At 37.6% G+C, this 18356-nt stretch overlaps 1 protein-coding gene across 1 annotated transcript; it reads right to left on the bottom strand.

Moving 5' to 3' along the window:
- Positions 1 to 1946: 1946 nt before the first annotated feature.
- Positions 1947 to 17416, bottom strand: LOC127416664 (peptidyl-prolyl cis-trans isomerase FKBP4-like). The gene is made up of 10 exons (XM_051656132.1): positions 17088 to 17416; positions 14647 to 14791; positions 10965 to 11107; positions 10733 to 10853; positions 9054 to 9210; positions 8875 to 8965; positions 7226 to 7309; positions 5836 to 6021; positions 5339 to 5578; positions 1947 to 2933 (listed from the first exon to the last, which is right to left on the bottom strand). Exons 1-10 carry the CDS (start codon positions 17175 to 17177, stop codon positions 2850 to 2852), a joined length of 1341 nt encoding a protein of 446 aa, XP_051512092.1. The 5' UTR covers positions 17178 to 17416; the 3' UTR covers positions 1947 to 2849.
- Positions 17417 to 18356: the final 940 nt, after the last annotated feature.

Below are 18356 nucleotides of genomic sequence, written 5' to 3'. Positions count from 1 at the left end.
AACATTAAAGCACACTAGTGTAATAAATAGTACAGAATTTTTCATATTTTATTTAATATTGCCAAAACTGTCCACAAATAATGCTTTTTCACTCAAAAACGGAGGTGAATTAGCTCAGATCAATGAGGCCTACGATTAATAAGTTCCAAAAAGAAATACAAAACCTGTGCTAATTAAAAGAAAACAAGTTGGCAAAAAGATATAATCCAATATTTGGTGATAATATAGCATAATGAGAAAATTATAAGCAATTTTTACAGACCGGTCATTTCTGACCGGGAACACCAAATTAGGTAAACAATTTCAACACAGCACAAGGGTTAAATCAATAATCATGTTTAATATTATGCACACTGACATAAGATGAAGACTCCAGTCATATAAGCAATCTAATAGAAGCTGTTTTCAATGTTATTTTACATTGAGCGGGTCGCTTCATGGAGGCCGCCATGTTGAGATCACATGACACACACTGAGTTCCCGGTTCCAAACTTTCCAAACTCAAAAACAAACACCATGCACAACCGTCAAAACGCGTCTTAAACGCCTCCGCCGTGTTTCAGCTTCTCGTGCGCTTTCAGTGTCCCGCAAACATCAGCGCACTACTGGCAGGTTGCGAAGACCGCGCGCATCGTGTGACGTCACGACTCCCCTAAACAGGTGGAAGGCTGAAAGAAATTTAGACCTTTAAGACTTTGTCAAGAATAAACTTCTTTTTCTAATTAACAAGAAACTGTTAGTGTTTCCTGATGTTCAATGTATGCTGGATGTGTGGTTGTGTGTGATCCGGATAAACCTGTCTGATGCTGCTGCTGCAGGTTATTTGCCACCTGCGTAAAGTCGGCCGCGCGCGACCGCGCACGAGCTCAGCTGCGCGCAAATTTGAATGTGGATTGTGGAAACAGAAAGGCACACATGCACAATAAGACATATGCTTAGCAGGCACATTATTGAAAAACATGCATATGTGTGAGTTCAGGTTGCCTGGGCACTGTCTCTCCTGGTCATTGTGTTGCCAAGTGACACATTACAGGTAGGCAGAGGGAAGAAGTTTTTCAAGCCAATGGCATAACATTGTGTTGGATTAGAGAAGCTACCAATAAATACCATGAAGAAGAATTGTCTTGAATTGCAAAAAAAGATACAATAGTTGCATGAGTAATAAAAATGTACACAAATCCGCAGATTTGATTGTTATTTTAAATGCATTAAAAATGCATAAAAAATATAAACATGTATAAAAATAAATAAATATGTAAACACAGATTTAAAAGTGCAATGACACCATGCACTTTGAAAACTACATTGTCAGAAATGAACTTTTTCATAACGGGGCAATAATTGATTTTCAGGGGCATTTTGTTACGTTTATGAAGACAAAAAAAATTAACAACTACATTTAAATTATTATTAATAATTATATTAACATTTATTACCTACAGGAACAGAAATTTAAGGGGGCTTGGGGCAAAGATGCCACCAAAAATTTTATTTTTCTCCTCACATATTCCTAATTTAATGTTTCTAGACTACCATCTACTTATTCATCTTATTGCAATTGCACTGTTCACCTACACCATGTAGTATTGTGCGTCTCTCGCCTGAATTTTGTAATGTTTTATCATCATGAGTTTATCATCATCACTTGGTAACTAACAATTGTGCAGTTATTTCAGCACACATATCTAGAGCCACATATTCCTTTATTTCATGATTATGGAAATAGGATTATGGGAAAATATGGTTGCAGTTGTAAAAAGGGTCTTATTGATAAGCCATGCAAAACACTATTTCAGCTGACTGCACTTCACCGGCCAAACTAATGTGCAGTATTTCCTTGTTTATTTCCACTGGCTTGTAATTGCTATCTTTACCATCACACTGTACCAAATATTACAATCCATTATAATGTAGACACTACACCAGACGTGAGACCAAAACCTCCAGGAGGGTTCAGAGTTTGTTTTATTGTTCTAGTCAACATCAGTTAAGTATCAAGAACATGAGAACAGAACTAGTGAATGTCTCTGTCACCCACACAAACTACACTATAGTAATCTTGCCTTCGTAGCGCTCTTTTACAATTATATACTTCACCAAATCTTTTCCATTACAGCCATTAAATTACAATGTGCAAGTTCGATTTTATACAATCATGGGTAATCCTGTCCACAAGAAGATGGAAGGAGACAAAGGAGAACATCCTCAATAAGGGGATGAAATTTGTAGTATTGCCACAAATCTCAGCTCCTTATTGAGGATGTTCTCCACTTGGACGATCAAACAATATCATTGAAATGGTTATGCACAGGAAAGGTGAAGTGAAATGGAGTTTAACAGTGAAATGACGTTCTTTTTAGCCCTGGCAATCATTTCCATGCATGTGTTGTTGAGTGACAGGACAGAAAAGTGCTTTATTGTACAGCAGTGCGACTCTTGCGTTCAAAGGATCTGAATCGGTTCTGAAAGGCTGAAGTACAGGCTATTTGCTGAGAATGAGTCAGTTTTATTTCCACTTTATTTCCCTAAACATAAGAGACACGCAGCAGAGAACACGGCCAGGCCGGCTAGCTGCCTTACAATAACTCATACATAAAAATTCATACATGTGTGCAATCACATGCGAGTGCACACCCTGGCCGTAAGGGTCTGGCCACAGGACAAAATCAAACGACTTGCTACTGTACATTAGATTAGAAACTGAAACAAGTACGCATCCACAGTCGAATAAATGGTCATTTCAGTGGGTCAAAAAAATCATAGAAGTTACAAAAGCATCTTTAAAAAAAAAAAGAAAAAAAAAGAACACAAAAGACAGTAAATAATACAAAACACGCACAAGCGCGCTATTATGCTGCAGTTTGTTCCTGGGCTCCGTTTTCACTTATTTCCATCACGGTACCGTTCTGTTTCTTATCCTGCTCCACCTCCTTCTGTTAAAACACAAAACAAACAAACATTTATTATAATGATAAGCACCGGCCAATAAATTGAATGATATTTTGCCATTTTGAGATTAACCGCAGTGGCCGATAACAATCACCAGTCAACTGATAAACAGAAGTGCTTGTTCCCCCCTGTGTCAAGAAGTGAAATCTTGACAAAAATAAATATAAAATATTTTATATTATATATATATATATATATATATATATATATATATATATACATACATATATATATATACATACATATACACACACAGTTGTGCTCAAAAGTTTGCATACCCTTGGAGAATTGGTAATATATGTACCATTTTTAAAGAAAACATGAGTGAGAAGGCAAAACACATCTTTTATTTCTTATGGGATTCATATTCAACTGTAGGTTATAACAGAATGACACAATCATAAAACAAAACAAGGCAACAAAGAAAAAAATGAAATGAGTCCTGTTCAAAAGTCTGCATACCCTTAGTTCTTAATACTGTGTATTGCCCCCTTTAGCATCAATGACAGCGTGCAGTCTTTTGTAATAGTTGTCTATGAGGCCCCAAATTCTTGCAGGTGGTATAGCTGCCCATTCGTCTTGGCAAAATGCCTCCAGGTCATGCAAAGTCTTTGGTCGTCTTGCATGAACTGCACGTTTGAGATCTCCCCAGAGTGGCTCAATGATATTAAGGTCAGGAGACTGTGATGGCCACTCCAGAACCTTCACCTTTTTCTGCTGTAACCACTGGAGGGTCAACTTGGCCTTGTGCTTAGGGTCATTGTTGTGCTGGAAAGTCCAAGAGCGTCCCATGCGCAGCTTTTGTGCAGAAGAATGCAAATTTTCTGCCAGTATTTTCTGATAACATGCTGCATTCATCTTGCCATCAATTTTCACAAGATTCCCCGTGTCTTTAGAGCTCACACACCCCCAAAACATCAGTGAGCCTCCACCATGCTTCACAGTGGGGATGGTATTCTTTTCACTATAGGCCTTGTTGACCCCTCTCCAAACATAGTGCTTATGGTTGTGAACATAAAGCTCTATTTTGGTCTCGTCACTCCAAATTACAGTGTGCCAGAAGCTGTGAGGCGTGTCAAGGTGTTGTCATTTGTGGCATTGGTGAAGTAAAGGCTTCTTTCTGGCAACTCGACCATGCAGCTCATTTTTGTTCAAGTATCGTCGTATTGTGCTCCTTGAAACAACCACACCGACTTTTTCCAGAGCAGCCTGTATTTCTCCTGAGGTTACCTGTGGGTTTTTCTTTGTATCCCGAACAATTCTTCTGGCCATTGTGGCTGAAATCTTTCTTGGTCTACCTGATCTTGGCTTGGTATCAAGAGATCCCCCGAATTTTCCACTTCTTAATAAGTGATTGAACAGTACTGACTGGTATTTTCAAGGCTTTGGATATCTTTTTATATCCTTTTCCATCTTTATAAAGTTCCATTAACTTGTTACGCAGGTCTTTTGACAGTTCTTTTCTGCTCCCCATGGCTCAGTATCTAGCCTGCTCAGTGCATCCTCGTGAGAGCAAACTCATTGACTATTTATACACAGACACTAACTGCAATTTAAAAAGCCACAGGTGTGGGAAATTAACCTTTAATTGCCATTTAATCCTGTGTGTGTCACCTTGTGTGTCTGTAACAAGGCCAAACATTCAAGGGTATGTAAACTTTTGATCAGGGCCATTTGGGTGATTTCTGTTATAATTATGATTTAAAAAGGAGCCAAACAACTATGTTATAATAAATGGCTTCATATGATCACTATCCTTAAATAAAAGACGCATGCATGATCAGTCATATTTTCAAAATTAATGGCAAAATTTCACAATTTCTGCCAGGGTATGCAAACTTTTGAGCACAACTGTGTGTGTGTGTGTGTGTGTGTGTGTGTGTGTGTGTGTATATACAGTTTCAGTTTTGGGTGTAATCTGATTATGAAGTTAAATTATTAAGTTAATTTTAAGTATATTATTGGGTTACACGTTTCTAAAATAATAAACGTAGAATACAATTAAAACATGAACCGTTAATATTAATTTGTAGGCTACATCTGTTTGCGTGTGTGACAGCTGAAAGACCACAAAACAAGTCATTGTAAAGGAGAAACATGTGGTGTCAAGTATGACTTTTGTGCACAAAGAACGAGGAAATGCAGACATTATTTTGATTTTGAGCGGAATTCAAAAACTGTACTGTGAATTTTGTTTGGAAAGTTAACGATAAAGTAACAATTAGTAATGTGATTACTTTTTTGCTTAAGTAATTAATAAAGTCATTTGTAGGAGATTTTTTACAACACTGATTCGATGCAAAAAAACTCAAATTGGTCAACCAGTAGTTAGTTCGTTATTCAAAAGGCAACACAAATTTGGCAGTGCTGACTGGCTGCACACACTTACTTTGGCGTCCCTATCTGCAAACTTTTGGAACATATTTGCATACAGGCGTTTGTCCTTCTCATGTTGCTCTTTGATATGTTTCTGGCAGAGCACAATCTGACTCTTTGCTGCCTTATTGGCTGGATACAACTGAGTGACGTGCTGGAAGTCTGCTCTCGCCCTGTCAAACTCCTTCATGACAACCAGTGCCTCCCCTCGCCTGAACAACGCCTTCTCATTATTTGCGTCCAGCTCCAGTGCCTTTGCACAAAGAAACAGAGAAGTAAAAAATAAGAGCAAATTAGTGTGGAGTGAAGGTCCCATTCCAACTTTACTTGCAATATACATAGGAAACCATTTAGATAAATCACATATATCCAGAAAACAAATTCAATTAGTGCTGCTAATAGAATAAAATGATTACTTGTGATTAATCACATGTTGTTGTTTTTTGTAGCTAATAGCAAACCATACAAATCTCTAAATAGCCCTGGTTTTTCCTTTCGTTTATTTCCTACCTTGTCACAGTTCTCGAGGGTGAGGTTTGGTTCCTGCATTTTTAAGTAGCACATAGCCAGGTTGAGATGAGCAGCCAATCGCAGCGCTTTGGCTTTCTCTTCCTCCTCCCCCTGCAGACTGGACTCATGCTCCAACCACGACACAATGCGTTTATACTGCACGGCTGCCTGCTTGTATTTCCCCTCCTGTGCACACAAAACGCACTCCAATTACTCATGCAGTTCATTCAATAAGGACAGTTTCACCACATCCTGGCATACACATTTATGTTCAGTCACCGTTATTGACATTTAAATTAACTTCCAGTAAATAACATTAAAATAATTTACAATTAGATTAACCCTTATGTTGTGTTCTGGTCATTTTCAACTGAATAACTTTTTTTTTCTTCTTTTTTTTTTTTTTTTTTTTTACTTAATCCATGTAATAAAATTCCTTGACTTTGTTCACATATGATATCTGAAAAAATATATATATATATTTGCCGATTTTCGTTACATTTCCCGTTACATTGTGTTCCCGGTCAAAAATGACCAGCCATTGAAAATGCATGGAACAGAATACAAAATAAAGTAATATTAAGTGTTCAGGAGCATCCCAATCCTTTAGATGAGCACATATGTGGTTTGCACACATGAAGTCCTCAGACATACACACACAAAGTGTGTTGAGCTCCATCTTACGCATCATCTTTCCATGTACACTCTTTGAGGAATATTTCAAGATCTACTGATCATTTTGTTGCATTTGAGCTCATTTGAATCGGGATAGTCTGCTGTAAGTTACGATATATCATTGTCTATGTTATATGTATGTTTTCAGGAAGTAATAAGGAAAAATTTAACAAAAAGACACTCCTGTTTATTATATTTGTGTGTGTCTACTGGAATTTCATACACTAATACTCACTGCAGTTTGGACACAAATTTGCTCATTGCATTCTACTAATTGAGACCTTTCCAATGATATATAACACATGGCTCTCTCATCTTTTTTATGTTTTTACCAACTCTGACTATAACGGTGTGATAACAAATTTGCAAATGATGAGAATGATGAAACCGTTCTAATTTGTCAGCAAATTAAAAAGCATTACTTAAGAACTGGTAAGATCAGCTATATGCTTGGTAAAGTCCAGATTCAAGGCTTTAAAATTTTAAATATGTTCCAAAAAGGAGTACAAAACCATAATTACTAAAACAGAAGTTGATAAAAAGATCTAATGCAATATCTTGTGATAATATATGCAATATGAGAGATTTATAACAATCTTAGTGGGCTGGTCATTTTTGACCGGGAACACAAAATATGTTAGAACAACACACAACACAAGGGTTAATAGAGAAAACAAGAGTGAACAAAAGTCAATGTGCATGAAATGTCCTTTACCTTGAAATATTGCGTTCCTTTCTCTTTGATGATTGCGCTCTGTTCCAGTTTCTCAATGGAGTTCATCTCCCAGGATTCTTTGGCCTGTATGACAGAATATGGCATTTTAACTTCACATTCACATGACCATGAGTCTGTATATGCTGCTCATACCACTATAACCGATCACTTATAGTGTGTATTGGAATGATCTAGAAACACAGTCCATTAAGAAGTATTCAGACAAAGTTTTCCTAAGACAACCCTGGATTATTTTATTAAAAACAATGAATTTTAGCCTTTAGTCCATGTCTGTTAGCTTAGAGACCACCTATAAGCTAGTGTACTTCTTTAAATAAAAAATAAAAATATATTTTAAATATGCAGTCTCTTTGCAGGGTTGTATACCAATTTCTGGCCCATTAAATGCTTTTTCAAATGAGAATATCACATGCCAATGACAAGCAATAGCTAGTAGTGGTCTCTTAAACTAAATGTATTCTGACTTTCCCCTCCAATTCTTCAACAAAAACAAAAAATCTGGGTTACAGTGAGGCACTTACAATAGAAGTGAATAGGGGGCCATTTTTGAACATTAAAATACTCACCATTTTAAAAGTATAGCTTCAAGACAAACAATGCATGTAAACATGATTTTAGTGAGATAAAATAACCTTTTTCTGTGTAAAGATATAACCAATTTTACAACTTCATTGTCATGACGATGTAATGTCAACAAACCCTAAAATGACAGTAAAAATGACGATTTAAACAACCTTAAAGCTCAAATAATAAATGAGTTTTGACAGAATAATGAATGTAAGTGATTTTATAAAATTATAAACTTCACATTTCTGCCTTTAAACTCTCCACAAATTGGCCCCATTGACTTCCATTGTAAAAGCCTCACTGTAACCTCCATATTTGCTTTGAAAATGTAGTTTCTCCTTGCTGTGACGGGCACAGACACAGACTCAGCTGCAGTTTATTGTTAAACCAAAATCTCAATTATACCAAGAAAAAAACCGCAAACAAGACCGAAATATATGGGTGTTTGTGCTCCTAGTTCATACAAACACATAAGGGAAACAAAACATGTACAATATTTTACAGTAAAAACGCTATAAAGTAACCATTGTCATACAAGCTTAATAATATAGCATGACCAGTAATTTATCAGCAGTAGATCATCTCTCATTAACCGTAGATCATCAGCGAACGCCTGCATAACTGTTCAGTATTCTGGTAATCTGGTATTTTATTATTAATATTTTATTTAATTTCTATTTAATTATTCAATTTCTTTTCTGTAAGTACACCCTCACTCAAAATCAACATGAAAGTTAACATGAAATTTTGATCTACTTAAAACCTATTCAGAGTGCACATTTTTACCAACTTTTTCAACAATTTGGAAGCCCCTCAATCCCCAAAAATAAAATGGAGCAACACAGACAAATAAAACAAACAAAAAGGCAACTATCGACCGATTAACCGATAGAGTTTCAAAAAGCAACAATTGGTGCTGATAAATCCGACATATATATCGGTCAACCTCTACTTTTTTATCTGGCCTTATACACTGTGAAGCTGTCTGTTCTATCCTGTAATTTAAATATTTGGGTGTGAATTATACTATGCTGTACTTTTATTTAGGAGGATACACTGACCTTCTCAAATGCTTTCAGTTTGATTTTGTACTTCAGTGTTGCACTGGGAGGGATGTTGAATTTGTCGCTGCCAGCGGTTCCAAAGCCATACCTGTGATTGGTGTGCATTAATAAATACATCCATGGGAAGAAACACAAGACACTCATGGATGAAATCTTGACTGTTGCTGTGTGTTTACTTTGGTTTGATGGTGAAGAGCGCCTCCTCTCCCTGCTCCATAGCCTGCAGGGCTTTCTCCACACCTGGTGGCAGACCCAAACTCTCTCCATCTCCCAACTCAAACTTCAGCTCACGCTCATCGAAGACTTGATCGTCATGACGCCCCTCTAAAAACACTAATCCAAAGAAAAGGAAAGATCAAAAACTGCAATGGAGCATTAACACTGAAAAGCTCTTGTGCCACTTAACATTTATGTATACAGTGACCACTCTTGCATTTATTTCAGGGTTTATGCAGAAAGCTGCGTTCTGAAACATCATGTAAATAAGAATGGTGATTTCCTTACGGCATTTTAGGGATTAATAGAAAGCGGTTTTAAGCACCCAGGTTTCTCCAAGGGAACGCGACTTAATGTGGCCATGTAAACGCATTAGCGCGTTCTTACAGGTTTTTGAGGAGCGCGCATGTGCTTGAACAAACTGGATAAAAAAACGTCATAGGATGAAGCCCAACAACATGTCAAAACAGCAAAAAGAATTCAACTTTTCTGGGAGTACAGTGGGAAAAAAAAAATCACAAACTAAACTATATCCATTTATACACACCAATGTAAAATATTGAATGTCCCTCCCTGTATATGCGCTCCTACATTGGGGAAATCCCGGAGTTTTGTTTTTTCCTCCCCAATTTGGAATGCCCAATTCCCAATGCGCTCTAGGTCCTTGTGGTGGCGTAGTGACTCGCCTCAATCCAGGTGGCGGAGGACGAATCTCAGTTCCCTCCGCGTCCGAGACCGTCAACCCGCGCATCTTATCACGTGGCTTGAGCGCGTTACCGTGGAGACCTAGCGCATGTGGAGGCTTCACGCTATTCTCCGCGGCATCCACGCCCAACTTACCACGTACCCCACCGAGAGCGAGAACCACATTATAGTGATCACGAGGACATTACCCCATGTGACTCTACCCACCCTTGCAACCGGGCCAATTTGGTTGCTTAGGAGACCTGGCTGGAGTCACTCAGCACACCCTGGGATTCGAACTCGCGAACTCCATGGGTGGTAGTCAGCGTCTTTACTCGCTGAGCTACCCAGGCCCCGAAATCCCAGAGTTTGACGTAAGAGGGAAACCCCACAATTGCAGGACAATTCTGCTGCAGGTTGTGATAGAAAATGAAGGAAACAAACGCAGCAACAACTCTGGAATATCTGGAAATGAAGCGAAGCAACAGAATAAAACAGCAAAGTTTTCCTTGTATGCCATGTTTGTTATTTAATCACGCGTCGCAGGAAAACTACGTTGCCATGGAGAAAGATGCTTACCGACCAGGCCACATGTACACGGGAGTAAAGAGAAAGCCGTGCACATGGCTCATGCAAAACCATACACCGATTTCGAGCCTTAAGCAGCTTTTTCGCAATAAACAGCTTTCTGTGGTCCATGTAAACGTAGTCACAGTTTTCCCGAAGCAAATTACAAATGAGGAAAAATACAAACACAAGCTTTCAATCTTAAGGAACTATTTCATAAATATTTTATTTTCCAGAACTGTATATCTAAAACCGGGAAGTGGAAAAACAATGTTGATGAACCAATGTGTAGTAAAATAAAATATATATATTTATTTATTGTGACTTACTTGTTGAGGCCCAAGTTGTCTAAATACTATTTAATAACTGTGTTTTTAAAGAGTTTTACCTTCTACAGATGCTCCCTCATTCGGTTTTGTGTAACCCTCGCCCTTAGTGATGATCCTGCGAATAATTCCACCATCTTCATCATCAGTGATGTCCTCCCCACGAAACTCAAACAACTCCACCTGTCAGACACAAACACAAGTACATGAACACACAGATCGATACATGAGATATTCGTGCTATTGAGAAACACTGCAGGTCTTTGTAATACTTTGACTAGCTTGTGACTGTACCTGGAACACAAGGGTTGCGTTGGGTGGGATTTTGGGTGGGCTGCCAGCAGCCCCATAGGCATACTCAGGTTTGCAAATCAACTGACAGATCTCCCCAATCTTCATTGTTGCCACACCGATGTCCCATGCCTTGATCACCTGACCTGTGACAAAGACCACAAGAAGTTTCAAAAACTTCCAGTTGCATCCGTTTCCCACTGCAATTGACCCTTCGAGCCCTGCCTTGAGTGTTTCTGACTAATCCTCTTAACAACTGTTGCCCCGCCACAATTTCTCTGACAAGCGTTTGCCTTTTTACAACGAGAGTCTACGGAAGTAATGCATGTTTGAATCATTTTAAGCAGGATTTTATAGAAATTATAAAAAACGTTTTTAAATGCTGTCGCTGGGTCACTTGTAATAGCGATATGAGGTATCTAGAGGACACACGTTTTTTTCTTCCTTTTTAAAAAATATTAAAATTATTTTCAAAATGAGCATGCAATGAAATAAACTGTGTCAGCCCTCTTTCCCAAATGTACATGTACAACATCTGCAAGGACACCTTCATTTGCTCCAAGGTAAATTAAAGCTGATCATTTAACATTAATTCATTTACGTATCGATTCAAGTCTTAGTAGAGGTGATGGTAAATAAAGAGTTCACAGAAATCATAGTGCATGTGTTAAGAGACATTATTAGAAGTTCTGTTCACACACACTAATGTTATCAGGTGTGTAAGCGCCATCAAATGATGCTTTTTTTTCCTTCAAGTGACTGATGATCATTTGCCTCAATTCTGATTCATAGTCTCCAGAGTTTTCAATCAACTTATTGTGTAATTGAACAATTTATTTTACAAAAAACGTTAGATAAATATGCCTTAAATGTAACACTACACTCCAGCCCAGGTAAGAATATTATCAATTCTGTTTATGAGAATATTTTGCCCAAAACAGAGCCATTCATGGCAATCTCCCATTCATTCCTATGGGAAGTTCTGCAAAGGTTGTCGGAGCGAGCAATGGTAGCCATGGGAGGTGGAGCTTAGCTAAGGGTCAATTTCCAAACTGCTCCTGTTCAATTCGAGAAAGTGCAAAAGTCTGGTTCTGCAATTAAAAATCCATTAATTTTGTCCATAGGGGAATTTATTTTTTATTTATCTCCCCAGTTTGGAATGCCCAATTCCCAATGCGCTCCAGGTCCTCGTGGTGGCGTAGTGACTCGCCTCAATCAGGGTGGCGGAGGACGAACCCCAGTTGCCTCCGCGTCCGAGACCGTCAATCCGCGCATCTTATCACGTGGCTTGTTGAGTGCGTTACCGCGGAGACATAGCACGTGTGAAGGCTTCATGCTATTCTCCACAGCATCCACGCACAACTCACCACACGCCCCACCGAGAGCGAGAACCACATTATAGCGACCACAAGGAGGTTACCCCATGTGACTCTACCCTCCCTAGCAACCGGGCCAATTTGGTTGCTTAGGAGACCCGGCTGGAGTCACTCAGCACGCCCTGGATTCGAACTCGTGACTCCAGGGGTGGTAGTCAGCATCTTTACTCGCCGAGCTACCCAGGCCCCCCAGGGGAATTGATTTTTAACAATAACTTACCTACCATGAGCTTCGAGGTTATTAATCAATGCTGTTAAAACCATCAGTCCACCTTAATTCCACTTTGTTTAATACCAAAACTTTCTGGTGAAGAACTACACTACCATTGAATTCTGAGGGGGGAAATCCACCAATCAAAAGAACTGAAGAACAAAGCGTGCCAAAAGAGCTCTGCAGCGACCATGATGCACTGTGAATGATGCAATCGTGTTGGTTTCCCTACACTCTCAAACTACTTAAATATCTTTATATATCTGAATATTTTGCAATGAACTTGAAATATATTATTTCTATACTTATCAACAGCTCTAAATCAACAGTTTTACATATTTGCATTGTTTTTAATTTGATTGCGTTGTTTGCTTCATTGAACTTAATGAAGTTCATTCCTTCATTAAAATGTGTTAAAGGAATATTTCGGTTTCAAAACAAGTTTATTGCAGTACAATACACTAATGAATACACAAGTTCAATTGACATAAATGCTGTCGATGGAGTCTATGTTGACTACCACAAAAAAATGGTTGACATCCCTTCTTAAAAAAAGACGGAAAAAACAAAGTACAAATGGAGGTTACAGTAAGTCACTTACAATGGAAGTGAAAGGGGCTAATTTTGGAGGGTTTAAAAGGCAGAAACATGAAGCTTACAATTTTAGAAAAGCACTTAATTTTTCCTGTTAAAACTTGTGTATTATTTCAGCTGTAAAATCGTTGTTTTGCAGATTACAGGGTTTACAGTGTTACGTCATCATGGCATCAAAGTTGCAAAATTAGTTTTAACTATACAAACAGAAGGTTAGCAAGCAGTTTTATCACACTAAAATCATTTGAACACGCATACTGTTTACATCTCTCAGCTATACTTTTGAAACATTAGTATTTTAAAGGTGCACTCAATAGTTTCAGTTAAAGACACCATTTGTAGAAAATCACTATTCACAGTCAGCTATGATTTAATCCAAGAGTAAGTGTCCAATAACAGGACGACTACTGAGATTAAACAAGTAGTATTCAGATGGTCATGTGATCCTAATATGGCAGCCCCCATGAGGGGACCCTCTCCATGTAGAATAAAACAGCTTTATAAGGTTACCTATTTGACTGGAGTCTTCATTTCATGTGATTGCTCATGATTTTATGCATGTTTCAAAATGACTGCTAATTTCTTTCAGAGAAAAACTTTAATGAGGAAAACATTACTCAGTGCACCTTTAACATTTACAGATTGGCCCAGTTCACCTCCATTCAAGTGCCTCACTGTAACTTAAGACTTTTGTTATTTTTTTGTGGTGATGACCATTATTCCACAAACGCAGTCGAATGAGTGTAACTTCTATTGAACCTGGAATATTCCTTAAATTACACAGTCTTGTACCTTTGACACTATGTTGGATTTTCAAATACTTTTTTTTGCTTGAAAATCAAAGCTTGTAATGTTTTGATTAACCTCAGAGCTCTTTCCTAAAATAACTCTCGTAGGAAGGATTTTAAGAAACGGGCACTGTTGCGCTCTATAGAGCCCTTCTGTTTGTACAATGTGCATTTTCAGACCATGAGTTCCTTCAGGAAGTTCTGATGGTGTTTCAGAATATCGTAAAATAAATAAGTTTGTGGTTAACAATCTCCCGTTTTGAATATCAGCATAAATCACACAGTTATACTGTACCTCGAACATGAATATTGAACACGCGTTATGCTTTAAGGGTGTGTTCACACTTGGCAGGTTTGGTTCGATTAAAACAAACTCTTGTGATATATGTCATAAAAGCTGTCCATTCAGGTTGTGACCTTATCCTTACGCCTTTTGATTTGTATCTTTAGGTTCAGTGTTAATAATGTCAGTGTGAGCACTAAGTGAACCAGGTCTAAACGTATCATTTTCTTTTTTGGTCCGGACCAAGAGAACCGAACTATAAGTGTGAACCCACCCTAAGTCATGAAGTTCAGTATATTAAGACCGTTTCTGGTGCAAGGCACTATAATAACTTTTATAACATTATTTGGTGCAAGAAACAATGACTTGTTACAAAAGTGTAGAATATGACCCCTTTAAAACATGAAATCCACTTGACCACTATAGTACCCACCTTTTCCCAGCTCAAAGGAGAACTTCTCTCCTCGATCTCGGCTGGAATCGAACTGTGTTCCATCAAGCAACGTTCCGACATAGTGCACAAATACTTTATCACCTGTCATGGGCGACTCAGTGCCCGTACCCTCGTTCTTGACCAGCTGGAGGGGACAGAAAGAGATGAATCATGAATCTGTTTAGTTGCAGTGCACGCTACACCTGTGATCTGTCAATCTTTAAAGACTGCAGTGCAGAAAGATGTTCATGCCCAACAGTTTAGTTGATTAAACATTACATGAGTGACAACAGATGGATTGGCCTACATTTGAACACTATACAGTAGATGACACTTAAATTAGATTGGTGTGCCATTATTACACTTCATAATTACAGCCATGTCTGATGTAGGCCTATAAAGTATGGAGTTATATATGTGCCACAATTGCAAGATGAATTTGAGCGTACAAAGTTATTTTGCACAAGATAAATTATATTGAGTGCAAAAAAAAATATGCATACGCAAGATGATATTTTGAGCGCACAAATTTATTTTGCACACGCTTGAACTCAGTTTGTAAAACAATTTATCTTCTTGCTAAGATAAATTCATTTTGAGCAAACGAAAATCAACTCTGCACTTGAATAAAGTTTATTTGAATGTGAATTTTCTCAGAATTCTTACATTTTGCTTTCTCCTCCTACCCACTGTGTGCAAAATACCTTTTTGCATTCTCAAAATATCATCTTGCGCACGCAGAACATTTTTTGTGCACACAAAATATAATTTTGTGCGTGCAGAATTGTAACACAAGTATAACTCCATAATAAAGTAGATCATCATGCATGCATATTTCTGAATGCATCAAACTGAAAGTGTTTAGCATCATTCCATACAATTTATTCCTGTCTTGCTCTGAATGTCCATCTGTAAACAGCTCCAGAATATGAGAAATTTCTAGAGATTACTGGCTAAGCTGCAGGTGAGCACTGCATGGCCTGCCATTAATTTCAACATATAATACACCTCTTAACCTCAATAAAATGACTGCGCTCAGGCCAGCCTCCACTTGGTCAAGCTAGCCCCCACGCTGTTTTGCGGTACGTGTGTACACTATGCATTACGGTAAGAGCGTGTAAGAACTGATTTCAAAATAAAAGTGGCCTTCCGGTGAACGTAATTTCACATTCAGTCAGTCAGTCTGTCAATAACAAATGAAATGAATGAATAAAGATACATAAATATCTACATAAAACAAAATGAATAAATAAACAAAAAATAAACTATTTTAATAAAAAAAAATAACGCCTGCAAACTTAATAAATTAATAATAAAGAATACATTTCCAATGACCATCTGACTTTTAAGCACCAAAATGACAGACTGTCATTAAGAAACTTCCTGTTTCTAAAGAACAATTTCCCTTCTGAGTGATAGTACACCACCTCAGAGTGTCACTCACACAATGTCAGGGCAGTCTGATGTTGCATTTCAAAATTAAAGCCCTCTAAAATGGCCTAGACATGCTGTGCTTTCTATAAATTCAGATAGATATTTAAAGGAAACTCCCTGTTTCCAAAGAACAATTTCTTAATGACAGTCTGTCATTTTAGTGCTTAAGTCAGATGGTCATTGGAAATGTATTCTTTATTATTAATTTATTATTAAGTTTGCAGGCGTTATTTTAAAAAAATTTTTTAATAATTTTATTTAATATTTATTCATTTTGTTTTATGTAGTTATGTATCTTTATTAATTTATTTCATTCATTATTGACAGACTGACTGAATGTGAAATGACGTTCACCGGAAGGCCACTTTTATTTTGAAATCTGTTCCGACACGCGCTTACCGTAATGCATAGTGTATACACGTACCGTAAAACAGCGTGGAGGCTAGCTTGACCATGTTTTCCAAGTGGAGGCTGGCCTGACCGCAATGATCTCAAGCCTATCACACTAACCCGCTTTGATTAGGAAATGTATGGCATAAATCATTGCCTGACACATTTTAGTGCATCGCAGTTTATGCAACAGATTAGACAATCTGCTTAGCTAGCAAGCTGATTTATACTAAAGTGTGCATAGACGCACATTAATAACAAATAAGTATGTCACTGGTATATAGATGCATAAAATATAACATTTTGACGGTAAATTGGCATTGCATGTGGTTGATCTGTGTTGTCTTTCGATTTAAATCGATACACGCTGACTAGCCATGGAAAGATCTTGCAATTTTGCAAAATCAGCAACAGGAGGTGCCTAAAACAATCAAATACCATCTCAATAACGAAATGCTAATTGTAGAATGCAATTATGCACTTTTTAAAAACATATAAAAGCATTATCTTTACTACAGTAACTAATAGGAAATAAATAGTAACTATATCAAGCATGCATTCAGTCATTCACACCTTCCACATGGAGCCAATGCGGCTGATTTTACTGCAGTATTTACCTTTAAAACACCTCCATCTTTCTTCGGGGTGATGTCTTCACCCTCGATGGGGATGCTGTTGCCTTCATTCACCACCTCTTCGGCAGTCATCTTTGATAAATGCGGCTCTTTGAGGTGTTTCCTGCACAAAAATCACAAAACACCCGACGTCTGTAGGTATAAATGGCTTTAATGTCGCTTTTAAGAACAGGCTTTGTGGTCTAGAAGACTCTAGATCGAGTTGTTGACGATAAGTGATGGTTAAATGTGGTTTTAGAGTCCACACACGGGATGTATGAACCGTTTATATAACGTTCAGACCCACCCCTGGTAACTGAACTGACTCGAAGAACTTTCCAGAGATGGTAGAGTCTAGAATTATGGAGTTACATTTGTGCCACAATTCTGCGCGCACAAAATTTTTCTGCGTGCGCAAGATTATATTTTGAGCATGCAAAAAGGTATTTTGCATGCAGAGTGGGTAGGAGGAGAAAGTGTAATTGTAAGAATAAATAAACTTTATTCAAGCACAAAATTGATTTTCGTTTGCTCAAAATGAATTTATCTTTGCAATTAGATACATTGCTTTACAAAACTGAGTTGAAGCGTGTGCAAAATAACTTTTTGTATGCTCAAAATATCATGTTGCGCATGCGGAAATTTTTTTGTGTGTGCTCAAAATATCATGTTGCGCGTGCGGAATGTTTTTTGTGTGCTCAAAATATCATCTTGTGCGTGCAGATAATTTTTTTTGCACTCAAAATATCATCTTGTGTATGTGGAAATTTTTTTGTGTGCTCAAAATATCATCTTGCACGTGCAAAACATTTGTGCGCTCAAAATATCATCTTTTGCGTGCAGAAAATGTTTTTTTGCACTCTATCCTCTTGCGCGTGCAAAATAACTTTTTGTGTGCTCAATTTAATCTTGCACGTGTAGAATTTTTTTTGTGTGCACTCAAAATATAATTTTGCGTGTGTAGAATTGTGGCACATATGTAACTCCATATAGATTGGGCAGTATTGTTAGGGACCGTCACTAAACTCATAACAACAACCATTAACGAAAATAATAGATTTTATAAATTTACCACGTCAGATTGGACTTGAACACTTCAAAGGCAGTTCACAGTATGTACAGAATAAATTATATTAAACGTAAATATATACAAATGTACTTTTAACAATGTCTGCAGTGTTTTACAGACAGCATGTATATGTTGCACCCTTTTTTTGGTTACCCTTAGTAACTGAGGAGTTCAAACACTGTTCATAAAAAAAAAAAAAGCAC

The sequence above is a fragment of the Myxocyprinus asiaticus genome, chromosome 26, assembly GCF_019703515.2.
Source record: "Myxocyprinus asiaticus isolate MX2 ecotype Aquarium Trade chromosome 26, UBuf_Myxa_2, whole genome shotgun sequence".
Classification (NCBI taxonomy): domain Eukaryota; kingdom Metazoa; phylum Chordata; class Actinopteri; order Cypriniformes; family Catostomidae; genus Myxocyprinus; species Myxocyprinus asiaticus.
The sequence above is the reverse complement of the archived record's forward strand: the minus strand, read 5'-3'. Positions and strand labels throughout refer to the sequence as shown.

Excerpts from the sequence above, each read along its gene's own strand:
- LOC127416664 (XM_051656132.1), bottom strand. The coding sequence starts at position 17,177 with ATGACTGCCGAAGAGGTGGTGAATGAAGGCAACAGCATCCCCATCGAG. Across the intron at positions 14,792-17,087 it reads AAGATGGAGGTGTTTTAAAG|CTGGTCAAGAACGAGGGTAC; the intron begins GTAAATACTGCA and ends TGTCCCCTCCAG. Across the intron at positions 11,108-14,646 it reads CTCCTTTGAGCTGGGAAAAG|GTCAGGTGATCAAGGCATGG; the intron begins GTGGGTACTATA and ends TCTTTGTCACAG.